The sequence below is a fragment of the Gymnoscopelus microlampas genome (genome assembly GCF_963454915.1).
Source record: "Gymnoscopelus microlampas genome assembly, chromosome: 3".
In the NCBI taxonomy this organism is placed as follows: domain Eukaryota; kingdom Metazoa; phylum Chordata; class Actinopteri; order Myctophiformes; family Myctophidae; genus Gymnoscopelus; species Gymnoscopelus microlampas.
The window spans coordinates 51,009,935-51,035,907 of record NC_139940.1 but is presented as its reverse complement, the minus strand read 5'-3'; the positions used below and the strand labels follow the sequence as shown (position 1 = coordinate 51,035,907).

The following is a 25,973-nucleotide window of genomic DNA, read 5'->3' as shown; positions in this document are numbered from 1 at the left end:
GACTAAAATGTAATTTCCCTCAGCTTCAGCGAGTCACTTTGTTGACCAAAACCGGTGGCGACTGAAAAAGAGAGTGAGGATGGTCGACTCCATATTGGATCTTCTGCTTGAGGAAGGTTTCAATTTCCGTTTGGGCAGGAGTAATGTGAGGTCTAAGTCCACCGCTATGGAGAAGATGAGTGAGCTCTGTGACCTGGAAGCCAAATACATTTTCTACAAAGGTCTTGAGGAAAACGAGCTGTTTCTTCTTAAAATTCAGCATATACAATACCCTTTGTACCCGTTGTACCAGTCTGTGTCCCTTTTTTTGCCCATATATGGAGATTGCTGCATCTTTCTGTGTGTGTCCGTTGTATGCCCATATATGGAGTTCTGTGTCAGGCATGCCCAAATACGGAGTCTAGGATAGTCTGATGTCATCATATTGATGACATCAGTGTCCTCCATAAATGGGGATTTGTGGTTTTATCAATATTTCATTGATGATAATAAGTATGGTGCACATTGTTGACTTCTGCTCTATGAGCGATGAAGAGTTTGAAACAACCATTCCACATAAGTTCCCATCGTTTATGACTGTCTTGAATTACGCCCATGGCTTCTTTCTTTAGGAGAAGAATTGTATCTAAGCTGTCCAGGATTTTGCAACAACCTGAAGATGTTTTCATATCAGCTCTTTCAGCAGTTCCAGTTTCAAATAAACAACAGACTCCTGATTTCAGATTGTCAATCGGCACACTGTTAAATGATGGGATTCTACCATCCAACGGAGACCTCCAGTCGCAGGGAGAAGCCTTACTTAATGAGTTGAAGCAGGACAGTGTAGTAGAGGAGATATCTGCTGGACGTGGAGTGATCAACTTCAGAGTTCATCGGAAGCTCCTTGTGCAGAAAATGTTGGAGCCCTTTGGAAAGGGGGATGATACATTTGGATTAAATAGTGAGCTTTTTAACAGACTGGAGAAAGGAAAAACATTGGTTGAATACGGTTCTCCAAATATTGCCAAAAAATTTCATGCTGGACACCTGAGGTCCACAATGATTGGTAACTTCATCGCTAACCTTAAGCGGTCCCTAGGAAATGATGTTATTCGATTTAACTACCTTGGAGATTGGGGGATGCAGTTTGGAAAGCTGGGAGCTGGCTTTGAGCAGTATGGAAGCCAGGAGAAGCTTAAAAAGAATCCCCTGCAGCATCTGTTTGATGTCTACGTTCAAGTCAACAAGGAAGCAGAAATCGATGAGGACCTAGTAAGGCACGCTGCCAGAGACTTCTTTAGACGGCTGGAACGTCACGAAGGCAAAGCCATGGCACTATGGCAACAGTTCAGAGAAATTACAGTGAAGGAATATCAGCAGGTTTATAAGCGCTTAGGAGTCCACTATGACATTTACTCTGGGGAGTCGTTTTATCAGGGACAAACCCAAGAGGTGGTACAGCAACTACGCAACCTGGGTCTGCTAAGAATCACAGAGAAGGGAACTGGTGTTGTGGACCTGCCTCCTTCTGGAGACATGTCCAGCTACTCTACAGTACTCCGCAGTGATGGTACAACATCTCTCTACATTACCAGAGATATTGCCGCAGCCATAGACAGAAAAGAAAAGTACACTTTCCACGAGATGATTTATGTGACGGACAAACGTCAGGAGAATCACTTCCACCAGTTGTTCCAGGTCCTGCTGGCTATGGGACATTCTTGGGTTCAGAGGTGCCGACATGTGCCCTTTGGCCTGGTGCAAGGCATGAAGACCAGGGGTGGTGAAGTGATCTTTCTGGAGGATGTGCTGGATGAGGCGCGTGCCAGGATGCTGCATAACATGAGCCAGTCAAAGACAACAAAAGAAATGGAAAACCCTGAGGACACTGCCGAGAAAGTGGGAATCAGCGCGCTTATTGTTCAAGATTTCAAAGGTCTCCTGGAGTCTGATTATAAGTTTGACTGGGACAGGATGCTGCAGGCAAAGGGAGACACAGGGGTGTTCCTGCAGTACACACACGCACGCCTCTGCAGTCTGGAACACATGCAAGGTAATGGTCAGGAGCTTGAATTGGATCCTTCTGTTCTCCTTGAGCCAAGTTCTATATCCATTCTACAGCACCTCCTTTGCTACGATGAGGTGTTGTATCGCTCCGCCCAGGATCTACAACCCAAACACCTTGTCAACTTCCTGATGAAGCTATGCCACCTAGTTGCCTCAGCGCTCAGGGAGTTGCCAGTGAAAGGAAGCCCTCCCAATGTTGCACAGGCAAGGATGCAGCTTTTCAGTGGGACCCGCTCTGTTTTGGCCAACGGCATGAGAATTCTCGGCATCACACCTGTTGACAAGATGTAAGTCTCTAATCCGTGTCCATTATATACATTTTCATTGCTGCTAATGCGATACAGTTGATGTGGGTATTGGGGGGGGAGTTTGTATAATTAGTGTGGTTGCCCTAACAGGGCAACCAGACTATAGTACGCTTCCGACTTTATTATTAGTGTGGTTCAACCAGATTATAGTAATCTTTCGACTTTATTAGTCGTGTGGTTGCCCACACTAATTGATTTATTCTAGATAAACTTTATTTTTGGCGTGCTACTCCTCCCACAGTTTGTTTTTCCCACACTCGTGCCATATTAATTATAATTGATGACCGGCTTCATCGGGAATCGATGGCTATCATTTTGCTAAGAGATACGTTGTATAGTTTAATTGATATTGATTTATTAGTGTATTAAATTTCCCCATTGACTTTAATGGGAAAATGAAAAAACTGCCATCCCATCCCATTCTCGGCAACCGTAAGGGCTAGAGTTACACGACTATGAGGGGAGGTTTATAGTTTATCTCCAAATTATTAAAAAATCACACCAGTCGGCCTCATGGTGGCGCTATAACAGCCCACTTTACATTTTGGCTTATAACTCTTGTTAGTGTGGTTGCCTGGCAACCAGACTATAGTAATAGATGATGCGGCACACACTCATACCTATGATCTGCTAGTTGGAAGAGCATCTCATTCACTCCTTATTCACTCCTTATTTCCTCATTATCATACTTTAGAATATATTTAGAAATGCATGATAACAGCCATGTACCATGATACTACTATTCTATTCTATACTATACTGCAGCGTGGTCTTCAGTTGGTCTCCGAACCAAGGTATAGCTCTGGCCGTAGAGGTCTATGGCTGGGCATACGAATGACATGCCCCAGCCACCTGAGTTGATGTTGGTTCAGGATAGACTATACTATACTGACTATACTGCAATTGCCTGTCTGTTCTACAAGCTCACACCGCGTCGCATCGCGACACATTGTGAGCTTGTAGATCTGCTATTTTCCAAAAGATCTTGGGAAAAAGCTGAAATATTTTCCCCACATTTTTGGTACAGGGGGCCCTGGCACAAAATGTTTTCAGATGGGGATACGCGGACAATTACATATTAATTTGGGGGTCCTTGACACGAAAATGCTTGAGAAGCACTGCTTTAAGCAACATTAGGAAGCAAGCCCAAATAAACAACTACCCTTTAGAAACAAGCCCCAAAAAAATGCAACACGCAACTACCAATATTTACAAGCGACTTAACAGAAAAACATGCCCAAAGTCGCTTATAGTAAGCGGACATGGCAACACTGCCTCTGAGATGGTGTGGCTGTAGATGGTCCATGCCTAACATCCATACAGTAGCGTGGAGATGCAGACTGATTTGTACACAAACACTTTGGTGCGTAGATTGATGTTGCTAGTCAGAAAAACCTTTCTACATACTTGACCAAATGATGTTGAGACTTGATTAAGGCGGTTTTGGATCTCGTCCTCCATTGTGCCGGTGTCGGATACCATGCTTCGCAGGTATTTGAAGGTGGGAACCATGAGCAGCTGTTGCCCTTTTGCTGTGAAGGTTGTTGGGTGGCATGGGAGGCAGGCCAGCAGTCAACTGACAGATTAGCTCTGTTTTCTGGGTGTTGATCGTCAGGCCCATTCTGCCGTATGCAGTTACAGCTGCCAAGAGAGTGTTTTGTAGGGCCTCTTCTGGGGCCAGTTGCACCACCTCACACTAAGTTCAAACTTAGCCTAGTTATAGCTTAAACACATTCAATCCGGGAAAGTATCTCTGTCATTTTAGATTTCTTTGGCTATTCAAAAATAGCAGATACACAAGCTCATAGCGCGGCACCGAGTGCCAAATCTTTGAATATATATATTGAAATATATATATATATATATTTAAAGATTTGCACAAATTTTCACATAAAAAACAAAAAATAGCTGATCTACAAGCTCATAGCGCAGCACTCGGTGCCGCGCTATGAGCTATTTTTGAATAGCCAAATAAATCTAAAAATGACACAGATACTTCCCCGACTAAATGGGTTTAACTGGCTTTTTTAAAAGCCATTTAAGCTATAACTAGGCTAAGTTTGAAATTAGTGTGAGGTGGTGCAACTGACCCTGGTGTGTGGGCTACCAGGGCACAGTCGTCGGCATACTGTAGCTCGATGTTTTCAGAGGTCAACTTGGTGGTTGCCTGTAACCTCCTGATATTAAACAGGTTACCATCCACCCTGAAGTCAATGGTGACTCCAGCCTGCTCCTCCATCATCCTATGTAACAGTGTCGTAACACAGACTAGGAAGATGTGTAACATGACTGGAGCTAGCACACAGCCCTGCCTTACTCCAGTCTGTACACCAAAGGGCTCAGAGCTGTGCTTAGCTCGGGCCATCATCCCCGTAATGAAACTGTCCAAGGATGGTGAGAAACTTGGATGGACATTTCTTCAGCACTTGCCACAGCAGGTCCCTGTTTTGATTGATTGATTGAATACTTTATTAGACAGAAATGTTAACAGCACGAGGTACAGTCAGACATTGACAAGGTTAAAAGGATAACACAAAAAAGTCCTGGGGACTTGTTTCCATTGTGGTCCTACTATTCAATTCATCAAACATGGCTTAAAAGTAACACAAAAATAGCCTACATATCATTCATTTTTTCATTCAACCTTTATTTATTTTCTCGGGGATACATTGAGGGCAGAGCCCTCATTTTTAATGATGCCGAGATTGCAGAAGCATAATACAACAGTGTAAATAATAATGATGAATAAAAAACAAGGATAAAAACAGAATAAAACAGTAATAAAGACAGCTTAATTAAAACAGTGACAATTTAAAACAACAAGATTAGCTAGTAAGTTTTTTAATTGATCCAGTGAAACCATGGAATCCATTTTTAAAGTGCGTTGTAATTCGTTCCAAGTGAAGGGAGAGCGAAAACTGAAAGCTGTTTTGCCTATCTCGGTGTTGGCCTTGGGGACCAATAATGGGATGTATTCCTGAGAGCGTGTATGATGGGTGGAAGTATTTGGTTTTAACAGTGATGAAATATTATGTTGGTGATTTATTTAATAGAGCTTTATAGATGTACCAATGATGGTCTCGTCTCATGGAGAGAGAGGGCCATCCAGCTTTAGTGTATTAATAAAGTGCAATGATGTGTGTCATATGGATCACCTGTGATGAACCTAGCAGAGTGGTAGATGGCATCTAGGGGCTTAAGGGTGGTGGCAGCAGCATATCTATAAATGATGTCCCCATAATCTAGGACTGAGAGCAGCCTGTATGATTCTCTTTCTGCAAAATAAGGGGAAACAAATAGACACTATATGTTAAAGGAGAAAATGGGGGAAAATGTAATGTGCATTAAGCAATATGTTTATGTTCTAATAAGGGTTAAATAGCTCTATATTGTTGCTGCTAAAGAGCAGTAACAGGGGGTCTCTGTCTCCAGCTCTTTAGTGAAGAAAATGCAACTTCAGGTAAGGATACCAATTTGATCGGATCAGGAGAGAACACAAACTGGATAGAGGACAAACAAGTGAAATTTGAAGTGATGACAAATAAATGAGCTGAAAAATTGGAGGTGGAACACCATAACATTTAAAGGAGGAGTTCACCCAAAAAATGACTTATTTTCTATCAATTAAACACCCTATGAAGCCTTGAATACATGGATTTTTTTTTCCTTCGCATTCCTAAGCTAATAATTTGATTCCCGTCTCCTACCGGCTAATGTATCTGCTAGGAGACACAAAGTAGATTATTTGTGTCTTAGGAATGCCACAAAAACAAAAATAAATCCATGAAATCAAGGCTTCATGGGGTGTGTAATTGATAGAAAATAAGTCATTTTGTGAACTCCTCCTTTAAGCTGATGAAAGGTACTTTCTCCTGATTGGCTGAAATTGTCAAACCATATGAACAGTATTTTCTGTTTACCAAAGAGCTGAAGAGTTTTTTAAACAAATAACATATAACCATATGCAGTTCATATAGAAACATCTTGTCAATCATGGCATATTTGAAAAGTATCCTAGACATTGCATTGTGTTTATGAGCCATGATAGAGCCAATTAGGCTACTTGGCAAACTTGCTGCCTTACCAAATTAAATGTCAAATTAACTTTTAGGAAAATCAGGAAGTTTGAGTGGAAAATATGGAGTCTAAAATGTATTTTACCATTGGGTTAGGGATTCTATTCTGTTATTTGAGAGAGAGAGAGGTGCATATGTTTTTGTTACAATAGGTGTAAAATCTCCATACTGTGATTGTAATCATAGTAATAATTTGCTCAACTGATGTGAACCCTATTTCTCCAGTTGTTTTATAAACAGAAAATGTATTGTCAGAAGATGGGTAGAGTCTAGAAATGTATTTACCATCAGATTCTATTCCATCGTTTGAAAGAAACTGGACTGGTGAAAATATAAGTGTTCTGTATAATAACGTTTTATTTAATTTAATTACGGGGCCAGGCTTCCAGCATGGACCCGTTTTGTTATTGGCATTATTCCGTTTCTTCTTCTTCTGCCACTTTTCGCAGTTCTGGCTGAACCGTGCTGTCGCTTTTTACGAAACTCGGCCATATGATAGATGGTCATGAAAAACTATCAAGAAATAATTCTCACAATCTTTCGTCAAAAGGTGGCGCTATAGCACTCAATTGAAAAATGCCAACTTTGAACAGGTACAACTCATGCCCTATTTGACCTACAGCCATGAAACTTCAATACACATATGCGTCTCCTCATGCTGAACAACTGTCACACTCTGACTTTTGACCTCTGACCTTTAGATCTCCCACCATTTTGAATTATATGAAAAACATTTAAAACCTATCTCCTCCTGGGATTTTTGAGCAATCTGCACGAAACGTTTTACACATGAACTTTGGACCTATGCCGACAAACGTTTGCAGCGGATTTTCCATAAGTGAAAAAATGAAGCTTTAATGAGCCAATGAATATTGCAGTTTTATGACAATTATTCATCTGCCCCTAACACATACATGCAGACTTACCATTCTTTGAAACTTTGCAAAAATGTAAAGGGCCATTCCAAATATCACTGAAACCAATCTTACTCCAATTGGTCAAACGGGGGCGCTATAGCAATTTTTTGAAAATGCAAACTTTAAACAGGCAAAAGTCATGCCTCGTTTGGCCGACAGCCATTAGACCTGCTTACATATGTGCCTTGACTAATGAGGAACACATCTATCACGTTGACCAGTAAGCACCGCCCTTAGATTGTCCGCAATCTTGAGCAGTTTGAAAAACACTTAAACCCAGGATTTTTCAGCTATTTGGGTGAAACTGTATGATCAGTGTGATCTCTTTTTTCAGAGGTTTGTCTGTTGGTCCAATAGCTTCCCGCTTAAGTGTATGTCTCACAACCTCAAGGTCACAGGTTCAAGCCTCACTTGGTGCAGACTTCATCTAAGTTGCATTTCACACAACATGACTATCAATGAATACATCTGCAATTGTTAAAGATAACATGAAATACTTAATTGAGTGTTTTTTACATACTTCATTGTGAAAATAGCTGATCTACAATCTCACAACTTTTCAGATAGCAATGAGAGTATGTTTTTTCAATGTGTAACATACTTCATTGTGAAAATAGCCGATGTACAATCTGACAACTTTTAATGGTTTGTGAGCTTGTAGATCGGCTACTTTCACTAGTTTTGCTTCTGAGGAGATGTACAATTTCTTCATTGGTAAATGGTTTGTGAACGAGTGATCTTAGTGTTAGTGAAACAGGGGCTTGGGTCATGACAGAAGGCAAGAGTTTTTGATCCTCAACAGACAATAGCAGCCTGGACAAAGCTATAGCATTATAGGTAGTGTTGCAGCTACCTAAGAGTGCCTCACGACCGCAAGGTTGCCGGTTCAAGCCTCACTTGATGCAGACTCATTTAAGTTGAATTGCAAAAAACATGACTCAATCTATTCCGTTTCCATTGCTCTCTCTCTCTCTTCAATCTATTCCGTTTCCATGTCTTTCTCTTCAATCTATCCAAAAAAATCTAAAAGTGCGTATAATTTGAAAATTTGAGATTTTTTCATCTGGACCATGTACATAACACAGCTATGAATTACTGTAGGAGAGGTTTTATAGCATTTTTTTTTTTACAGTGAAGTCAAGACCTAAATAACAAAAGAATCTGGGGAAAAAAAGATTTTGTCCATCATTCAACCATAATGTCTCAGAATGCGACATTATGTATGCGAATTAGACTAATGATTATATTTCAAAAACTGATTTCCTGGGAAATAGATATTTCAAAATTATGGCAGACGCATCATGCTTATTAAAGGATATTGTGCAAAGTACAACAATTACATTAACAGTATCAACTATAGGCTACACTTGATGAGATGAAATGCAACTCAGAAGATGAATTTGAGCAAAATCCAGTTTGCTTCGATTGACAAGTGTAGTGTACTGAACACTAGGTTACATGCTCATGTGTGGCCATGAGATCATGTGTCCCCTGACAGTTAAAGCTGTTAAACCAAAGGTCCATTCGACTGGTCCACTGTCCTGTCCACTGAGGTCACAATACTGAATGGAATTCATTCATCATTCAATTTGACAATGCTGCTGGCATTTCACTCACTTAATCAGTAAGAACTTAATCTTGTTTCCTGAAATAACACACAATGAATAATTCCATGAACACTTCAGGTCCAACTCCAGCTGAACCTGAAGTGAGGGGACAAAAGAAAAGAGAATACAGATGACAAGCAACGACACAACAGCAATAAGGCATCACTGAATTGGCCAACAGATGTCACCCTTGTATCATTTCCAGGTCTCCTCTTTATTATGATCAAATTCACTTGTCCTGTCTTGCCATGACATATTTGTAATCCTAGAGAGTATTAGAGTGTTTCACTATAATATATGAGCTCACTGGAGTCTGGAGGAAGTGGAGAGAATGTGGAACTAGTGAGAAATTATTGTACTAAATAAAAATACACATTTTCTGCCATAGCCTACTTTACCCCAAATAAAAACCCCTGCTTATCTTACAACCTAGTGTCTCCACCACCAAGCTTTTCCACACAGAGGGGAAATGATGGTGTAGTGTGAGAGTCCAGCTGTACAACGTTCAACCACAAGCTGAACTTGTTTGTGCTACACATTCACTGTCTCTTTAAAACCACTGGCTGCTGCAAACATCCAGGAAGTCCCTCCCTTTGACTCTCCTACTTTTCTTCACAATAAACGAAACTCAGAGCTGTTGTTTTCTCTCTCAGTCTCTCTTCAGAGTAAACCAAAGTGTTGTGTTTTCTCTCAGTGTGAGTGTGGTTCCAGGTTGTCAGTCAAATGGCACAACAGCAGCAGCAACAGACATGTGAGCTGGACCAGGACCAGTTCTGCTGTCCTGTCTGTCTGGACCTTCTAAAGGAACCAGTGGGTCTACCGTGTGGACACAGTTACTGTAGAAGCTGTATTGAGGGTAAAGCAAAGCAAAGTAAGCAAAGTTTGTTGTTTACCCAGGGTGTCGGACTAAGCACGAAGCTTGTTTCCAGCCGGACCCTGCATGGAAGCCTTGCTCAAGGGCTATTCAGCGGTGATTCATGATTGATGTGATGAATTGGGGAATCGAACTAGGGACCTTCCGGTATCAAGGCCGCCCCTCTAACCACTAGGCCACCGCTGCCACTCAGGGTTACTGGGACCAGTATGAGGAGACTGGAGTCTACAGCTGTCCCCAGTGCAGAGAGAGCTTCAGTCCCAGACCTGTTCTGAGGAAGAACACCATGCTGGCTGAGGTGAGATGACCTTACAAGTTACAACCACACATTAAACTACATGTTCTGCTACACAAAACTCCCTGTTGACTATGTTGATAGATGGTAGTTATACTATATGTTGGTTACTTACTACACATTATGTTATGTATGTTGATAATATCCACTAAGAATACCATTTAGATAGCATGTTAGACCAGTGGTTCTCAAAGTGGGGTCTGGGGACCCCCAGGGGTCCATGGGAGGAGTCCAGGGGGACCCGAACAAAATGTGTTAAAAGAGCATCACAGTCTGTTTAACCACTGTAACCCTATACATCAGCTATTTGAACATTGACAATTTACAAAATTACAATGCAATGATATGCAATATTTTAAAAACATTTTAACAACCTAAATCTTGTATGGGGGTCCCTGGCACAAACAATTTTTCATATGGGGGTCCGTGGCCAAATACATATTAATTTTGGGGTCCTTGACATGAACATGTTTGAAAACCACTGGTTTAAACAGATGCTAGGTTTGATGGTATCTTAGTTTCTTTGCAGTCTACAGTACTTACATTATGCTGTCACTTTGTTGACTAGGGTAATTTACTCTGATCTTTGACTGTGTTAGTCACTGGTTAATCATTAAACTCTAGCGTCCCTATTGTTGCCATGTCATCATTCATTGTAGGCAAACATAATAGCAGATTCATAGGGTTCTAGTGGTGAAGAGTGTCTGCTAAACGCTTACATTGTAAATGTTTTAAAGCAATCAACTTTATGGAATGCAAAGTTCAGAACCACAGTGTTCAGATAATGTTACTATTCTTATCAGATGAATTTACCTGTCATTTCTCACTGTGTTTATCACCATGAACCTCACAATGACTGTGTTGTATTTGTCATCAGTGAATGACCTCCCCTCCTCTTCTCTTTACTTCCAGGTTGTGATGAAGCTGAGCAGTACAGGAGGTCAGCAGTCTTCTGTCTCTGCTGCTCTGCTGTACGCCGGTCCAGCAGACGTGGCCTGTGATTTCTGCACCGGAGCCAGACGTCGCAAAGCTCTCATGTCTTGTCTGGCGTGTCTGGCCTCTTACTGTGAGACTCACCTCCAGCCTCACTACAATGTTCCTGTGTTGAAGAAGCACAAGCTGGTCCCAGCCACCAACAAACTGCAGGAGAAGATGTGCTCCAGTCATGACAAGCTGATGGAGGTGTTCTGTCGCACAGACCGCCAGTGTATCTGCTATCTGTGCACCATGGATGAACATAAGGGCCATGACACGGTGTCAGCTGCTGCAGAGAAGGCAGAGAAACAGGTAGGACCACGATCACTTGAAGACAAATCATGAGAGAGATCATGTTTTAAAGACAGAAGCAGAACTAAATGACCATGTCAGAGACATTAAAATCAGGGTGTTTTACAATGGAAAGTATTAAGTACACAACTTTTGGACCCAATGAAAAACAGAGGCGATTGATAACTTTTCAAAAATTATTTCATGTACGTTAATCTTGCACCTACAAAAGTGTATTTGTAAGTTACAAAGTTAATTTAAGATGATGTGTGGACCCATACTAAACTGTTTCCAATTGCACTTGTTTTTACCCTTTTTACCCTGTTTTTACCCTGTATCATGTATGAGTTCTCTCTCTCTCCTGATTGGATAGAATTGGTATCTCAACTTGAAAATGTGCTTTGTTTACAAGCCAAACTGTCTCCTCCTGTGTCTTGCAGAAACAGCTGGTGACAATTCAGGAGAAAGTCCAGCAGAAGATCCAGGAGAAAAAGAAGGAGCTGAAAGACCTGAGACAGGTCCTGGAGGCCCTGAACGTGAGCTGATATTATTATGATAATAGTTCTTGTTCTTGTGTTTACTGTGATGCTATATGGATGAGACAGTGCCTTGTGTCATCAGAAGCATTAAAGCAGTGGTTCTTAAACCAATTAATATATATTTGGCTGCAGACCCCCATTTGAACATATTTTACTGTAGCTGATGTCCTGAGGCCGATTCTAAAAATGTCTTTCTGAAAAACGTTTATTGCTATATCAGTGGTGCTCAAAACCTTTTCATGTCAAGGATAACACAAAAAGTGTGTGTGTGTGTGTGTGTGTGTGTGTGTGTGTGTGTGTGTGTGTGTGTGTGTGTGTGTGTGTGTGTGTGTGTGTGTGTGTGTGTGTGTGTGTGTGTGTGTGTGTGTGTGTGAAGCAGAGCTCTGCAGAAGCAGCAGTGGAGGCCAGTGACAGGATCTTCAGTGAGATGATGGTCTCCATTGAGAGAAGACGCAGTGAGCTTAAAGAACTGATCAGAGATCAGCAGCAGACTGCAGTGGCTCAGACTGAGGCTCTCCTGAGGCAGCTGGAGGACCACATGGAGCAGCTGGAGAGGAGACATGCTGACCTGGAGGAGCTGTCCAACACTGATGACATCATCACTTTCATTCAGGTTCCACACATGGCATTTTACTGTTTGGTTTTGACTCATTTAGGAGAAATCAGCTTCATATTTCATCTCTTTCCATCATGTCATATTATATTACATTCCATTACATCATAGTATATTACATGACATGGCATAGCATGACATTATTAATGCTGGTAGTTACTAATACTAATATAGTTCTAGTATACAGTAGTTGTACAGACCACAATAACAATGTCAGAATTAGGCCTGTCACAATTATTACATAATAATGGCCTAATCACAATTATTTGAGAAAAAATATTTTCTATAATTGTAAACATTTTCAAAAAATAGAAGATCTACAAGATCAGCTCCTGAGCTTGTAGATTGGCTTCTTCCACTGTTTTGTAAAATATTTTGAAAGTATAACATTATCCAATATCTGCCCTGTACAATTTATGTTGGTAGTGTGTGCTGGTTGAGCAACAAGGACATCAGCTCAACTCCTCCAATTGTGATCAATATTTTAATCTATCTCTGTCTATACTGGTTTACTTGTCTCTCTCCAGAGTTTCCAGTCTCTCTCCAGTTCCAGTGGATCTCCAGTCTCACCCAGTGTGGTCATCTGTCCTGTGAGGTCCTTCACAGATGTGATTGATGTGGTGTCTGGTCTGAGAGACCAACTAGACAACATCCTGAAGACAACTTGGCCAGAGATATCAAAGAGAGGTGAGATTTAAATGTGTTTCTTGTTTTTCTAACCAGCCATCATAGTAAACATGGATTGATGAAGTCAGAAGGCAACTGGAGATATTTGAACTGGAGCAGACTGATGGTACACAGGTTGGCTGTCTGTCAGATTGAACAGAAACATTGAAGAATTTAAGCAAGAATATTCCTCAAAGGAAAGATTAGGGTTAGATTTAAAAGTCTTTATTGTGTTTTAACCGGCCCCTATACTGTACAATACGTTTCTAAGTGTTGAAACAGTTTGTACAGGTGGAAGTATGTCTCGGAAGGCTACTAAAGCCTGTAGTATGGGGGGCAATAAATTAGTGTGACTTGTGTTTCATGTCACCCGCTACAGTATATAAATGCACCATTTACCATTTATTATTATTATTATATTTTTGTGCTCAATAAATGATCTTGAGGAGTTCTCTCTCCTGATTGGATGAAATTTGTAACCCACCTGAAAATGTATTATACTGTAAATGTAAAATGAGAGACGGGGAGACAGCTGTTACTGAACAAACACTATATAATAGCAATGATGCTATAATAGCTTGAACATTTTGACAAAACCCTTGGAACTTCAGTTTAATCCATTCTTCAGTATGATGTCTGTCATATATGCTATATATGTGACTGTGCCTTTAAGAGAGCTACGTTACGACACTGCCGTAAAGCAGGTCTGTTGTTGTCTTTTACGTCAGTCGTATGTTGTGACCTCCTGTAGGCCAAGCCCCCAGAGCCCAGTGCTTGCATTGAAGCGAAATGGACATGCTGGCATAGAGTTAAAAATAATAGAGAGGGCACCGGATATCGCCTCCCATCCACTTGCATTGAGTTGCTCACCCAGCGCATGAAGCGAATTCACCCCTTCTTCCGGGTTGTAAAGTGTGATGGGCGTAGCCTATTTGGGGCCACTGTGATACGTTCTGCGTCACAGAAGTGACGCGTTTTACGTCACAGAGGTGCGCGGCCCCGTGCGCAAGCTTGTGCGCAAGCTCGTGAGTCAAGCCCATTGGTCGAAACCGTTTTCGCTCGTACATTTGCAGTGGCCCCGTCCGTTTAAGCTGCAGTACCTACGAATGGCCAGCATGTCCATTTCGCTTCAATGCAAGCACTGGGTTCTGGGGGCTTGCATGCTGGCCATTCGTAGGTACTACAGCTTAAACGGACGGGGCCACTGCAAATGTACGAGCGAAAACGGTTTCGACCAATGGGCTTGACTCACGAGCTTGCGCACAAGCTTGCGCACGGGGCCGCTTACCTCTGTGACGTAAAACGCGCCACTTCTGTGACGCAGAACGTATCACAGTGGCCCCAAATAGGCTACGCCCATCACACTTTACAACCCGGAAGAAGGGGTGAATTCGCTTCATGCGCTGGGTGAGCAACTCAATGCAAGTGGATGGGAGGCGATATCCGGTGCCCTCTCTATTATTTTTAACTCTATGCTGTAGGCTCACGCTGTATGTTTTACATGCCTGAAGTCAGCAGTAAAGTCTATTGGATTTGACCCTTTGTGTGGACATTGAAATCCTTTACAATGTCATGATGACCTTTACTGTTTTCTTGTGTCTCCAGTTGATGTTTTACATCCAGCGGAGCCTCAGACCAGAAAGGACTTTTTACAATGTGAGTCCATGTTGATGCAGGTTCTGAACGTTGAAGTTTCATTCTGATATGTTGTTATTTAAAGCTCTAATGAGTTTGATCTGAGAGACTAACTCTAAACACAATAAGGTTCATGAGGTTTGATTTTTCTTTTGTCGTGTGTTCTCACAGATTCCTCTCCTCTGTCTCTGGACATGAACACAATAAGCAAATATCTCTCCCTGTCAGAGGAGAAGAGGAAGGTGACTTTTACACTACAACAACAACCTTACCCTGATCATGCAGAGAGACTTACTATTTATTCTCAGGTGTTGTGTACAGAGGGTCTGTCTGAACGTTGTTACTGGGAAGTAGAGTGGAGTGGTGTAGGGGTTCGTATAGCAGTCTGTTATAAAGACGTCAGCAGACAAACCCTCTTTGGAAACAATGATAAATCCTGGTGTTTACAGTGGTTTAATAAAAACTACAGTTTCATACACAACAATGTTGAGACTAAAGTGTCAGGGCCTTTCTCCTCCAGAGTGGGGGTCTACCTGGACCACAAGGCAGGTACTCTGTCCTTCTACAGTGTTTCTGACACAATGACCCTCCTACACACAGTTCAAACCACGTTCACACAACCTCTCTATCCAGGGATAAGGCTTGGATGGAAATATGGAGATACAGCAGAGCTGTGTAAGACATGGTAGACATGTTAAGAATACTGATGATGATATTCAGTTGAAAACCGAGTTTTCTTCATTTGATTATAGATGTTATCTTCTAGATAAAGCATGTCGTCACCTTATTAAACTAATGGCCTAAGTCATTTTTTGAGGAAATGATATTTTTGCCTAAGTCAGGTCCTCATGACACTGGCCACCTCTGGTAAAATGGCCCAACTCCTAATTGAAAAGGATCATGCTGTTCACGCCCCTTTTAGTATAATGGCCTAACTCCCTAGTGTGACTTAGGACAAAATAGGCCTTTTGTTTGGCCTAAGTCACATGTTTTTGTGACTTAAGCCAAATTATTTACTGATTTAGGCCATTTTGTAATTTGTTGTGCTTTTTATTTTGGCCTAAGTCAGATTTAATCCTATTTAAACCTATTTCAATCTCTTATGTTACATAACTGACAGACAGTGTTATTTCTATTTAAATAGTCATAATTTGTTATAAACATTTTGGGTGAAATGATTAAGAAATATCATATAGTTTTGTTCTGGATCAGTTTTTTATTTTTCCTGAAAACTTTGAAAAAATGACTTAGGCCATTAGTTTAATAAGGTGACGATGTGTAAGAATGATGTGTACAGTACACCATCATGATCAATCAATCAATCAATCAATCCATTGTGTTCCTCTCATTGCATTTCTTTAATAAGCCTGCTGCAGACAATCATTTTACAGTATGCCCTGTTATCTTGTTGATATTACTACAGAGCCCTCTGTTAGTCTGTGTAGATTGGTTATACTAAATGTAGTGGTTCTCAAACTGTGGGTCTGGAACCCCAGGTGATGATATTATGCTTAATGTGCAACATTGTTTTCTCAATAGTGTATACAGGGTATCTGCACTTTTCTAAAGTGACAATTTAAGGACTTTTAAGACCTTTTGAATAACTTTAAAAAATAAAAATCACACCCTGTGTGAAGGAAGCGGTGCCTTTGGGGCGGGGCTTAACTCATTTCAGTTTGTCCCTATTGGTGGTCTGAGTCCACTTACCAAATTTGTACTTGGTAGCATGCTGCAAACTGGAATAATGTCTGTTTAAAGCCCAGCCAATGGGCAGACAGAGGGGGCGGGGCTTAAGTAATTACAGTTTGTCCCTATTGGTGGTTTTAGTCCATGTCCAAAATTTGTACTCCGTAGCATGCTGCGAACTTGAGTTATGGCTGTTTAAAGGCCAGCCAATAGGAAGACAGAGGGGGCGGGGCTTGAGCAATTCATGCTCGGCCCGTGTTGGTGCTCTAAGTCCACATACCAAATTTGGACTTGGTGGCATGCTGCAAACTGGAGTTATAGCTGTTTAAAATCCCGTGCTCATCCCGTGCTCATACGGGCGGACGTCCCTGGGGGTCCCTGGACCCCTCTTTGATAACCGGTGGCACGTGTGGCAAATGAGAGGAGAGATGGCATAGGCAATCTCCAAGTCCGTGTGTGTGTGTGTGTGTGTGTGTGTGTGTGTGTGTGTGTGTGTGTGTGTGTGTGTGTGTGTGTGTGTGTGTGTGTGTGTGCGTGTGTTTGTATGTGTTGCTTCTTTGCCGTGCTCATCCCGGGCTCATACGGACACACAGACGGACACACAGACACACAGACACCGAGTCAAAGCCACGTATAGAGCGGTTGGCACCGCTAAAAATAAAACATGGCATTACTCCGTCAAAAGTAATCAACAAACTATACTATAAAAAATGGTCAAACATTGGCCAAATATAACCTGACTTGGTTTCACATAACCTGAAAATGTGAAAATAGCTGATCTACAAGCTCACAACGCCTTGCAACGCCAGGCGTTGTGAGCTTGTAGATCTGCTATTTTTACAATTTTTAAGTCAAGCTAAATGTAATGCTTCAACTCCTGCAATTCCAAGTGCTTGTCAGGGTGGGGAGTCCCCAGTTCAAATATGATTCTTTTCAGGGGGGTCGCCAGTTTAAATATTATTTTGGGGGGTCCCCAGTTCAAATATGATTATTTTGGGGGGTCGCGGCCTGAAAGGTTTGAGAACCACTGGTGTAATGTCTCCTCAATGTGTCAATAGGGTATTGTGTGTCAACAGTCGTTTATAAAAATATATTTGAATGTTATGAACAATGTTTTTTTTTTTGCCCACCCTTTTTTCCTCTCACATTTTGTAAATACAGTAGAAACCTTGGAGTCCTTCAAAAACACTTAAAACCTGCCATGTTAAAAACAAAAGAGGGGGAAAAGCTTCTGTAATTTCTTTAAATATCCGATCTACAAGCTCATAACATATCTGGCAAAATGAACAAAATGTTTCAATTCATATAAAGGAGTTTTAGACCGTCAGGTAATTATATATTTTTTTTATTAACTCTACTTCATTTACACTGACTTGTCTTTTCAAAATAAATGTGAGCACTGTGGCTGCAACCTCCATAGCAGAGTGTTTTAGTCTTATTTTGAAGAATGTTTCTGTTTCTGTTTCTGTCTCTCTGTAAACGTTGTCTCCATGTTTAGATGATGTTTTATTCACCTGTTGCCTAGGCTGTGTGTTTTCCACTTCCTGTCGATTTGATCCAATGAAATCCAATGAAACTGGTCAGATGACCAATGATATCCAATGAAATCGTCAGGAAGTGGAAAACACACAGCCTAGGAAACAGGTGAATACAGGATGTGAAGATAGATGTTAAAATAGTCTGAGGACTGAGAGGTGTGTGTGTGTGTGTGTGTGTGTGTGTGTGTGTGTGTGTGTGTGTGTGTGTGTGTGTGTGTGTGTGTGTGTGTGTGTGTGTGTGTGTGTGTGTGTGTGTGTGTGTGTGCGTGTGCGTGTGTAAAAAGTCAAACTTTTGTCTATGCTACATTGTTCCCTGGACAATAATAATATTTAAATATTATACATAGTGTAAATATAATTCTGAGTTTGCTTTTATCCACTTTCTATGTTTTACTAACTCTACACTTAAGCCGTTTTTAGCCAGTAATCTTCAATACATTTTATATATACATGTAATTACTTTCCATCAGAGGCTTCCACACACAGATTCATAATGAATGACATCATTGACATGACATATCATGGGTTAATGACTCATTAACTTTGGATTACTGAGAACTGGACTTTGTATCATTTATTACTTATTTTCCTGTTGCACAATGATGAATGAACTGTCTCTTTTCTTCAGTCAGTTTATTAGAACTTCTTCAGCAAAATATAACAACAGTTTTCAAGTTCACATCACTTCCTCAATAGTACAATAGACCAGTGGTGTAAACTAACTAAGTACATGTACCCAAGTACTGTACTTAAGTACAATTATGAGGTATTTTTTACTTTACTGCAGTACTTCCAATTGTCAATACTTTTACTTCTACTCCACTACATCTTAGTTCCAAATATTGTACTTTTACAAATTACCATTTAAGGGTTTAACTGTTAAATGGTTGCCGGCTGTTATATTGAAAAACAATAACATAGAAAAATAACAAACATGCAATAATAGAATTTGGAAATACAAATACATTAACCTTAGGAATTAATTATTAGGTGAATACACACGCAGCACAAAGAAGAATTATGCTGCGGAGATCAGTCTGCTAAGCGGGCGGGGATAGGACAGATCTACTGTATCTATGGCTGTGTCTTTGGAATACATGAGATGCATATAAGATCACAGCCATTCTAGGGCAGTGGTTCTCAAACTTTTTCATGTCAAGGACCCCCAAAATGATATGTATTTGGCCACGGACCTCCGTCTCAAATATTTTGTTCCAGGGACCGCCAGAAGCAAAGATTTGAGCAACAAATGTTCGCTTAAAAAATATATATATATTCAAAGGTTTGCACAAATTTTCATGATTTTTCAAATATAGCAGATATACAAGCTCATAGCGCGGCACTCGGTGCCGCGCTATGAGCTTGTATATCTGCTATTTTTGAATAGCCAAAGTATAAAAGGTCATAATTATTGTGATGCTATATTAACACATTTTGCTGGGTACCCCCTGGAACCCCCTCAAGTACCCCTGGGGGTCCCCGGACCCCACTTTGAGAACCAACGTTCTAGGGCTCATCCACACGCTGCAAGCTTGTAGATCCATGTTGAACCTTTTTGTTTATTCACTAGAGTTCATGTTTACTCTGCTTATTCTGATCTCACACTTGGTCGCTCTAGAGCAGTGGTTCTCAAAGTGGGGTCCGGGGACCTCCAGGGGGATGTAATTTTCAGGTCTCCCCTTCATTGTGATCAAATCACCTTGTCTTGCCATGACATATTTGTAATCCTAGAGAGTATTAGAGCGTTTCACTATAATATATGAGCTCACTGGAGTCTGAAGGAAGTGGAGAGAATGTGGAACTAGTGAGAAAGTCGAGATATTTTACAGAAATACACATTTTCTGCCATAGCCTACTTTACCCCAAATAAATACCCCTGATTATCTTGTAACCTAGTGTCACCACCACCAGGCTTTTCCACATGTAGGGGAAATGATGGTGTAGTGTGAGAGTCCAGCTGTACAACGTTCAACCACCAGCTGAACCTGTTTGTGCTACACATTCACTGTCTCTTTAAAACCACTGCCTCCTGCAAACATCCAGGAAGTCCCTCACTTTGCCTCTCCCACTTTCCTTCACAAGAAACAAAACTCAGAGCTGTTGTGTTTTCTCTCTCAGTCTCTCTTCAGAGTAAACCAGAGTGTTCTGTGTTTTCTCTCAGTGTGAGTGTGGAAGTCAGTCAAATGGCACAGCAGCAACAGACATGTGAGCTGGACCAGGACCAGTTCTGCTGTCCTGTCTGTCTGGACCTTCTAAAGGAACCAGTGGGTCTACAGTGTGGACACAGTTACTGTAGAAGCTGTATTGAGGGTTACTGGGACCAGTATGAGGAGACTGGAGTCTACAGCTGTCCCCAGTGCAGAGAGAGCTTCAGTCCCAGACCTGTTCTGAGGAAGAACACCTTGCTGGCTGAGGTGAGATGACCTTACAAGTTACAACCACACATTAAACTACATGTTCTGATACACAAAACTCCCTGTTGACCATTGTGACAGATAGATGGTAGTTATACTACATGTATATGTTGGTTACTTACTACATGTTATGTTATGTTATGTTATGTTATGTTATGTTATGTTATGTTATGTTATGTTATGTTATGTTATGTTATGTTATGTATGTTGATACATTAATAATATATTGTTTATCCACAAATACTATAAGAATGTCATTTAGATTGCATCTTAGACCAGTGGTTCTCAAAGTGGGGTTTGGGGACCCCCAGGGGTCCATGAGGGGGTTCCAGGGGGTCCCCAACAAAATGTGTTAAAAGAGCATCACAGTCTGTTTAACCACTGTAACCCTATACATCAGCTATTTGAACATTGCTGATCTACAAGCTCACAATGCATCACAATGTGATATGCAATATTTTTTTTTTAACATTTTAACAACATAAATCTTGTATGGGGGTCCCTGGCACAAAATATTTTCATATGGGGGTCTGTGGCCAAATACATATTAATTTGGGGGTCCTTGACATGGAAAAAGTTTGAGAACCACTGGTTTAAACAGATCCTAGTTCTGATGTTCACCTGTTATCTTAGTTTATTTGCATTCTACTTACCTTATGCTGCCATTTTGTTGAGTAGGGTTAATGTAATTACTCTGATATTTGACTGAGTTAGTCACTGGTTAATCATTAAACTCTAGCGTCCCTATTGTTGCCATGTCATTCACTGTAGGCAAACATAATAGCAGAAACATGGGGTTCTAGTGGTTAAGAGTGTCTGCTAAATGCTTACATTGTAAATGTTTTACAACATACAGCAATCAACTTTATGGAATGCAAAGTTCAGAACCACAGTGTTCAGATACTGTTACAATGATCTTACTAGACGAACTAATAACTGTCATTTCTCACTGTGTTTATCACCATGAACCTCACAATGACTGTGTTGTATTTGTCATCAGTGAGTGACCTCCCCTCCTCTTCTCTTCTCTTTACTTCCAGGTTGTGATGAAGCTGAGCAGTACAGGAGGTCAGCAGTCTTCTGTCTCTGCTGCTCTGCTGTACGCCGGTCCAGCAGACGTGGCCTGTGATTTCTGCACCGGAGCCAGACGTCACAAAGCTCTCATGTCTTGTCTGGTGTGTCTGGTCTCTTGCTGTGAGACTCACCTCCAGCCTCACTACATTGTTCCTGTGTTGCAGAAGCACAAGCTGGTCCCAGCCACCAACAAACTGCAGGAGAAGATGTGCTCCAGTCATGACAAGCTGATGGAGGTGTTCTGTCGCACAGACCGCCAGTGTATCTGCTATCAGTGCCTCATGGATGAACATAAGGGCCATGACACGGTGTCAGCTGCTGCAGAGAAGGCAGAGAAACAGGTAGGACCACGATCACTTGAAGACAAATCATGAGAGAGATCATGTTTTAAAGACAGAAGCAGAACTAAATGACCATGTCAGAGACATAAAAAGCACAAATCAGGGTATAATAAAAAGTATTAAAGGATGAAGTACACTCATTTTGGACCCAATGAAAAAAAAAAGCAATTGATAACTTTTCATGAATGGTATTTAACGTCCATTAATCTTGCCCCATGCAAAAGTGTATTTTGAGGAAGTTACAAAGTTGATTTAAGATGATGTTTACTTTGGATCCAAACTAAACTCTCTCAAATCTCACTTGTTTTTACCCTGTATCCTGTATGAGTTCTCTCTCTCCTGATTGGATAGAATTGGTATCCCGACTTGAAAATGTGCTTTGTTTACAAGCCAATCTGTCTCTTCCTGTTTCTTGCAGAAACAGCTGGTGACAATTCAGGAGGAAGTCCAGCAGAAGATCCAGGAGAAAAAGAAGGAGCTGAAAGACCTGAGACAGGTCCTGGAGGCCCTGAACGTGAGCTGATATTATGATAATAGTTCTTGCTCTTGTGTTTACTGTGGAAAGAGGAAAGATGGTGATGCTACGTATAATATGGATGAGACAGAGCTTTGTTAGTGTCATCAGAATCACTAAAGCAGTGGTTCTTAACCCTTCCATTGTGTTAGGGTCTTTTTTGACCCGTTTTCAAGTTTGAATAGGTAAAAAGTACCCTTTACATTTCTTTATTGGTCCGAAATGACCCGGCAAAGAACTGTGGCTCAATTCCCCCCCAAATTGTCAATATTCAATGTTTACATGTTTGAGAGTGAGACACTTGTCGCCAATTAGCATTTGCTATCAAGAGTAAATAAAGTTTCAGTTTATGAAAAATAAATGACTTTTTACATTCTAGTATTTAAAAAGATATATTCTTAATTATTCTATTATAGCTAGATAACATCATTATCCATTGCCTTCATCATAGGAAATTTAATCAGTGAATTTTTTACATTTTTATAAAAGAAAACGAGATATATTGAAAGATGAAACCCTAGCCCTAACTCAACATAATATTTTAAAAAGTGTTCACATGGATATGAATGCATTACAACAATCAACTACAACAGTCAACTATGAGGTGGGAGAAAAAAAAATAATAGTATTTTGGGCTGATTTAAATCACGGGTCAAATTTGACCTGCTAACACCACAAGTGGATGCAAGGGTTAAACCAATTAATATGTATTTGACTGCAGACCCCCATTTGAAAATATTTTATGCCAGCAACCCACGTATAAGGTTAGTGTTGTTAAAATGTTTTAAAATGATTCATTATTTTTCACATTCTCTCACAAATTTCAGAAAATAGCAGATCTACAAACTCACTGCGAATCTGCGATGCATTCGCCATGTGTTGGGAACTTGTAGAACGGCTATTTTCAAATACTGTAGCTGATGTCTTGAGGCTGAGTCACAAAAAGTGTGTGTGTGTGTGTGTGTGTGTGTGTGTGCGTGTGCGTGTGCGTGTGCATGTGCGTGCGTGTGCGTGTGTGTGTGAAGCAGAGCTCTGCAGAAGCAGCAGTGGAAGCCAGTGACAGGATCTTCAGTGAGATGATGGTCTCCATTGAGAGAAGACGCAGTGAGCTTAAAGAACTGATCAGAGATCAGCAGCAGACTGCAGTGGCTCAGACTGAGGCTCTCCTGAGGCAGCTGGAGGACCACATGGAGCAGCTGGAGAGGAGACCTGCTGACCTGGAGGAGCTGTCCAACACTGATGACATCATCACTTTCATTCAGGTTCCACACATGGCATTTTACTGTTTGGTTTTTACTCATTTAGGAGAAATCAGCTTCATATTTCATCTCATTCCATCATGTCATATTATATTACATTCCATTACATCATAGTATATTACATGACATGGCATAACATGACATTATTAATGCTGGTATTTACTAATACTAATATAGTTCTAGTATACAGTAGTTGTACAGACCACAATAACACTGTCAGAATTAGGCCTGTCACAATTATTACATAATGGCCTAATCACAATTATTTTCTACAATTGTCATAATTGTAAACATTTTCAAAAAATAGAAGATCTACAAGATCAGCTTCTGAGCTTGTAGATTGGCTTCTTCCACTGTTTTGTTCCCCTGTACAATTTGTGTTCGTAGTGTGTGCTGGTTGAACAACAAGGACATCAGCTCAACTCCACCAATTGTGATCAATATCCTAATCTATCTCTGTCTATACTGGTTTACTTGTCTCTCTCCAGAGTTTCCAGTCTCTCTCCAGTTCCAGTGGATCTCCAGTCTCACCCAGTGTGGTCATCTGTCCTGTGAGGTCCTTCACAGATGTGATTGATGTGGTGTCTGGTCTGAGAGACCAACTAGACAACATCCTGAAGACAACTTGGCCAGGGATATGAAAGAGAGGTGAGATTTAAATGTGTTTCTTGTTTTTCTAACGAGCCATCATAGTAAACATGGTTTGATGAAGTCAGAAGGCAACTGGAGATATTTGAACTGGAGCAGACTGATGGTACACAGGTTGGCTGTCTGTCAGATTGAACAGAAACATTGAAGAATCTAAGCAAGAATATTCCTCAAAGGAAAGATTAGGGTTAGATTGAAATGTCTTTATTGTGTTTTAACCGGCCCCGCCCCCTACTGTACAATACATTTCTAAGTGTTGAAACAGTTTGTACAGGTGGAAGTATGTCTGGGAAGGCTACTAAAGCCTGTAGTATGGGGGGCAGTAAATTAGTGTGACCTGTGTTTCATGTCACCCGCTACAGTATATAAATGCACCATTTACCATTTATTATTATCATCATTTTTATCATATTTTCGTTCTTAATAAATGATCTTGAGGAGTTCTCTATCCTGATTGGATGAAATGTGTAACTGAACAAACACTTTATAATAGCAATGATTACTATCAAGCTATAATAGCTTGAACTTTTTGACAAAACCCTTGGAACTTCAGTTGAATCCATTCTTCAGTATGATGTCTGTCATATATGCTATATATGTGACTGTGCCTTTAAGAGAGCTACGTTACAACACTGCAGTAAAGCAGGTCTGTTGTTGTCTTTTACGTCAGTCGTATGTTGTGACCTCCTGTAGGCTCACGCTGTATGTTTTACATGCCTGAAGTCAGCATTAAAGTCAGAGTTAAAAATAATAGTCCTGTAGCAAGTCCTCAAAAAAGCCCTTCGTTTTTGAGATGTAATTTACCTTAAGAAATACTGAAATATAGTCCTTTAAACATACCTTTAGTTTAGGTGGAAATTGTACTTTTGTAGTGAGGACTCCTCTACTTTCCCTCATTTAGAAAAACAACATACATTTATGTCAAATAAGCTGTTACTGCATAGCCTAAGATGCCATTAAACAATAACCAGTGGTTGTGTGGAGAGATCTAGTACAGTTTTATTGCAAATTAGACTTCTTTAGACATACCCCCTCTCTGGAAATAAAACATTATAGGCGGGTGCAAATATGGTTTATGGTTCCAAAAATAGAACAAAAGGTTTCTCAATAGTTTATTGTAGTATCAGGTGTACTTAATAACATATCAAAAGTTTACCAAAATCTGATCATTAGAAATGTCAAATTTCCAAGATGGCCACCACCAGTTCCTTAAAAGACCATTACTCCTTGATTATTTGCCCTACACAAGTAATTTTGGTGCCTAATCCCATGTTTTGGTGTGTCTAGGAATACAATTAGCATATATAAATTATAGTCAAGTGATTATAAGTACAATGATATATTAAAGCAATTGGTTATAAGCATATTTAACAATGTAATTGTATATTTCTCCCTTTTCTACATGCCATAATGCCCAGGATTGGTGAATTAATCACCTATACTGTACATGTAATTCACATTCTGTTGAAGCTTTCAAGATTTCTTTTGATACCAATAAGGAATACATTAATTATTACTGGGTGGTACTGTGACATTTGTAAAAACATGGCTGCCAATGTGATAGACTGGGAATATTACACAAATCTTGCAAGAAATTCCTTACCGGGAAATTTCTTCACCAATTTGTTTGTAAAAGTGTCTGGTTCCCAAACTGGGG

At 40.5% G+C, this 25,973-nt stretch overlaps 3 protein-coding genes across 3 annotated transcripts; all 3 read left to right on the top strand.

Annotated features, from left to right (window-relative positions):
• Positions 1-594: 594 nt before the first annotated feature.
• Positions 595-2,337, top strand: LOC311041511 (putative arginine--tRNA ligase, mitochondrial; the record flags this gene model as incomplete). Its single annotated transcript, XM_084051913.1, has 1 exon — positions 595-2,337. One exon carries the CDS (start codon positions 595-597, stop codon positions 2,335-2,337), a length of 1,743 nt encoding a protein of 580 aa, XP_083908039.1.
• A 2,302-nt stretch (positions 2,338-4,639) lies between these two features.
• On the top strand, positions 4,640-15,613 carry LOC311041902 (tripartite motif-containing protein 16-like; the record flags this gene model as incomplete). The annotated part of the gene is made up of 10 exons (XM_084052384.1): positions 4,640-4,748; positions 8,846-8,865; positions 9,666-9,764; positions 10,004-10,126; positions 11,036-11,410; positions 11,830-11,925; positions 12,308-12,541; positions 13,069-13,228; positions 14,813-14,863; positions 15,014-15,613. The coding sequence occupies 10 exons, from the start codon at positions 4,640-4,642 to the stop codon at positions 15,529-15,531; spliced, it is 1,785 nt and encodes a 594-aa protein (XP_083908510.1). The 3' UTR covers positions 15,532-15,613.
• Positions 15,614-20,249: 4,636 nt separating this feature from the next.
• On the top strand, positions 20,250-24,309 carry LOC311038780 (E3 ubiquitin-protein ligase TRIM47-like; the record flags this gene model as incomplete). The annotated part of the gene is made up of 5 exons (XM_084048379.1): positions 20,250-20,480; positions 21,521-21,895; positions 22,314-22,409; positions 23,435-23,671; positions 24,157-24,309. The coding sequence occupies 5 exons, from the start codon at positions 20,250-20,252 to the stop codon at positions 24,307-24,309; spliced, it is 1,092 nt and encodes a 363-aa protein (XP_083904505.1).
• Between the last annotated feature and the right edge of the window lie 1,664 nt (positions 24,310-25,973).